General features: G+C 41.2%; 1 protein-coding gene across 1 annotated transcript in view; it reads left to right on the plus strand.

Annotated features, from left to right (window-relative positions):
- The window catches only part of ALDH9A1 (aldehyde dehydrogenase 9 family member A1), a 31075-nt gene that overhangs the window by 16481 nt on the left and 12225 nt on the right, over positions 1-2369 (plus strand). Inside the window, 1 exon segment of the mRNA XM_003804065.3 lies at positions 56-357. Within this exon segment, the coding sequence (XP_003804113.1) occupies positions 56-357 (302 nt within the window).

Genomic DNA, 2369 nt, shown 5'->3' on the forward strand with positions numbered 1-2369 from the left:
CTCCCATCTGATTTGTGTTAGACTTCTTCTGAATGCTTTGTTCTTGTTCTGTAAGATCATGGAGATGTCAGCCAAAGGAATCAAACCTGTCACCTTGGAACTTGGGGGCAAATCTCCACTCATCATCTTCTCAGACTGTGACATGGAGAATGCAGTGAAGGGGGCTCTGATGGCCAACTTCCTCACACAAGGCGAGGTATGCACCTGTCTCTGGGAAAGGTGTCCGAGGAATCTCCACCCCTTCATCCAGCAGTATGTTTTAAAGCCTTTTCTTTTGAAATACTTTCAGAATTAACAGAAAAGTTTCAGGACTAGCACAAAGAGTTCCCATGTACCCTTGATCCACATTCCTCAAGTGTTAACATTTTAACTGATTTACTTAATCATTCTCTTTGTGGATACACATGTGTGTCATTTTTTCTGAACTTTTTGAGAGTAAGTTATAGACATAAGGCCCCTAATCTTTATAAATGCTTCAGCGTTCCTAAGAACAAGCATGTTCTTTTAATGTAAGCATAGTACAGTCCACAGTAAAATTAAAAAATTAACATTTGTGGAGTGTGTTAATCTGTAGCCTTTCTTCAAATTTTGCCATTTGGGCTCGGTGTCTGTCACTCACGTGGCTAAGGCGCCAGCCACATACACCTGATCTGGCGGGTTCAAATCCAGCCCGGGCCTGCCAAACAACAATGACGGCTGTAACCAAAAAATAGCCGGGCGCTGTGGCAGGCGCCTGTGGTCCCAGCTACTTGGGAGGCGGAGGCAGGAGAATCGCTTGTGCCCAGGAGTTAGAAGTTGCTGTGAGCCTTGATGCCATGGCACTCTACTCAGGGTGACCACTTGAGGCTCTATCTCAAAAAAAAAAAAAAAAAAAATTGCCATTTGTTTGACTGATGTCTCTTAGCATAGGTAAACATTTTGTTTTTCTGGTCTAGGATCCCATCGATGATAATGCATTGCATTTAGTTGTCTTACATTTAGTCTCCCTTAATCAGGAACAGTCGTGAGTTATTCTTATCTTTTAGTACCTGGACACTTTTGAAGAATGCAGGCTATTTATTGTGTAGAATGTCCCTTGATGTGTCCTGTCAGATTGATATTATGCATTTTTGGCAAAAATAGAATAACCAGGAACATGATGTTGTACCCTTCTCAGTGGTGGTTTCACTTTGAGGAGAGTCTTCTCTATAGAGGTCAGTCTTCACTGTAAAGTTACTGTTGTTTTCCTTTGTGGTTAATAAGTATCTTGTAGGAGGTATTTTGGCACAATTCAGTTCCTCATCAAACTTGTACCCAAAATTGTTGCTTTTAAGAGAGAGAGTCTCATTTTGTCCCCCTAGGTATAGTGCCATGGCGTCACAGCTCACAGCAACCTCCAGGCGATTCTCTTCCCTCAGCCTCCCGAGTAGCTGGGACTACAGGCTCCCTCCACAACGCCTGGCTATGTTTTTTTGTTGTTGTTGTTGTTGCAGGTTGGCTGGGGCCGGGTTTGAACCTGCCACCCTCGGTATACGGGGCCGGTGCCCTACTCACTGAGCCACAGACGCCACCTCTCAAATAGTTTTATCACCCACTGATTCTTGCTGAAAACAGTTTATTATGGTGGTTGCAAATGGTGACTTTCCAGTTCTAATATTCCTTCTACATTTATTAGTTCACCTTCTACTGTGCAGAACCACTTTCCCTTCTCCTCCTGTTTGTGTTTCGTTCACTTATTTTTATCCGTATAGACCTGTGGATTCTTATTTCATTCTGTGAATTATAACTCATTATCATTTATTTTGGTGCTCACATAACTGCACATTTGACTAGTGAGAGCCCTTTTCTGTGACCTTTTAATATGTCCTTATTATTCTTTGAGTACTTCATTACTTTCTGGTACAGGAAGAAAGTTCTAAATCATCTTGTAGCTGCCTTGGCTGAGCTTTGGAATCAGCCATTTCCGTTAAGGAGCCCTGGTTCCATTTAGTGGTAAGTGGTTTTTAGAACCCAAGATTTGAGTGCCAGATATGCTCCTTGCTACTGGGGTTCCATTGCTTCTAGGCCTTCTCAGAGGCAAATACATTTGTTATATGTGTATAGATGCACACATCTATTTTTGTATTTGGCTGCCTAGATTAAAAACCACAAGTTCACAGAGATACTTCCAATTATAGTCTAATAACACAGGGTTCATTCTGGCCTTCTCCATTCACATATTTGTAATTTCCTTCTCTGATTGTAAGAAAATTGGCTTCCCTTATCCATAATACATTTATTTAATTGCTTAGTCCTAGAATATATTGACTTTCCTTATCTGTAATATATTTATTCAATTGCTCAGTCCCAGAATCTATTTCCAGTAGTTTCAGATTTGTGAATCCATACCA

This window comes from Otolemur garnettii, unplaced genomic scaffold, assembly GCF_000181295.1.
Source record: "Otolemur garnettii isolate 467f Iridium unplaced genomic scaffold, OtoGar3 scaffold00016, whole genome shotgun sequence".
Lineage (NCBI taxonomy): Eukaryota > Metazoa > Chordata > Mammalia > Primates > Galagidae > Otolemur > Otolemur garnettii.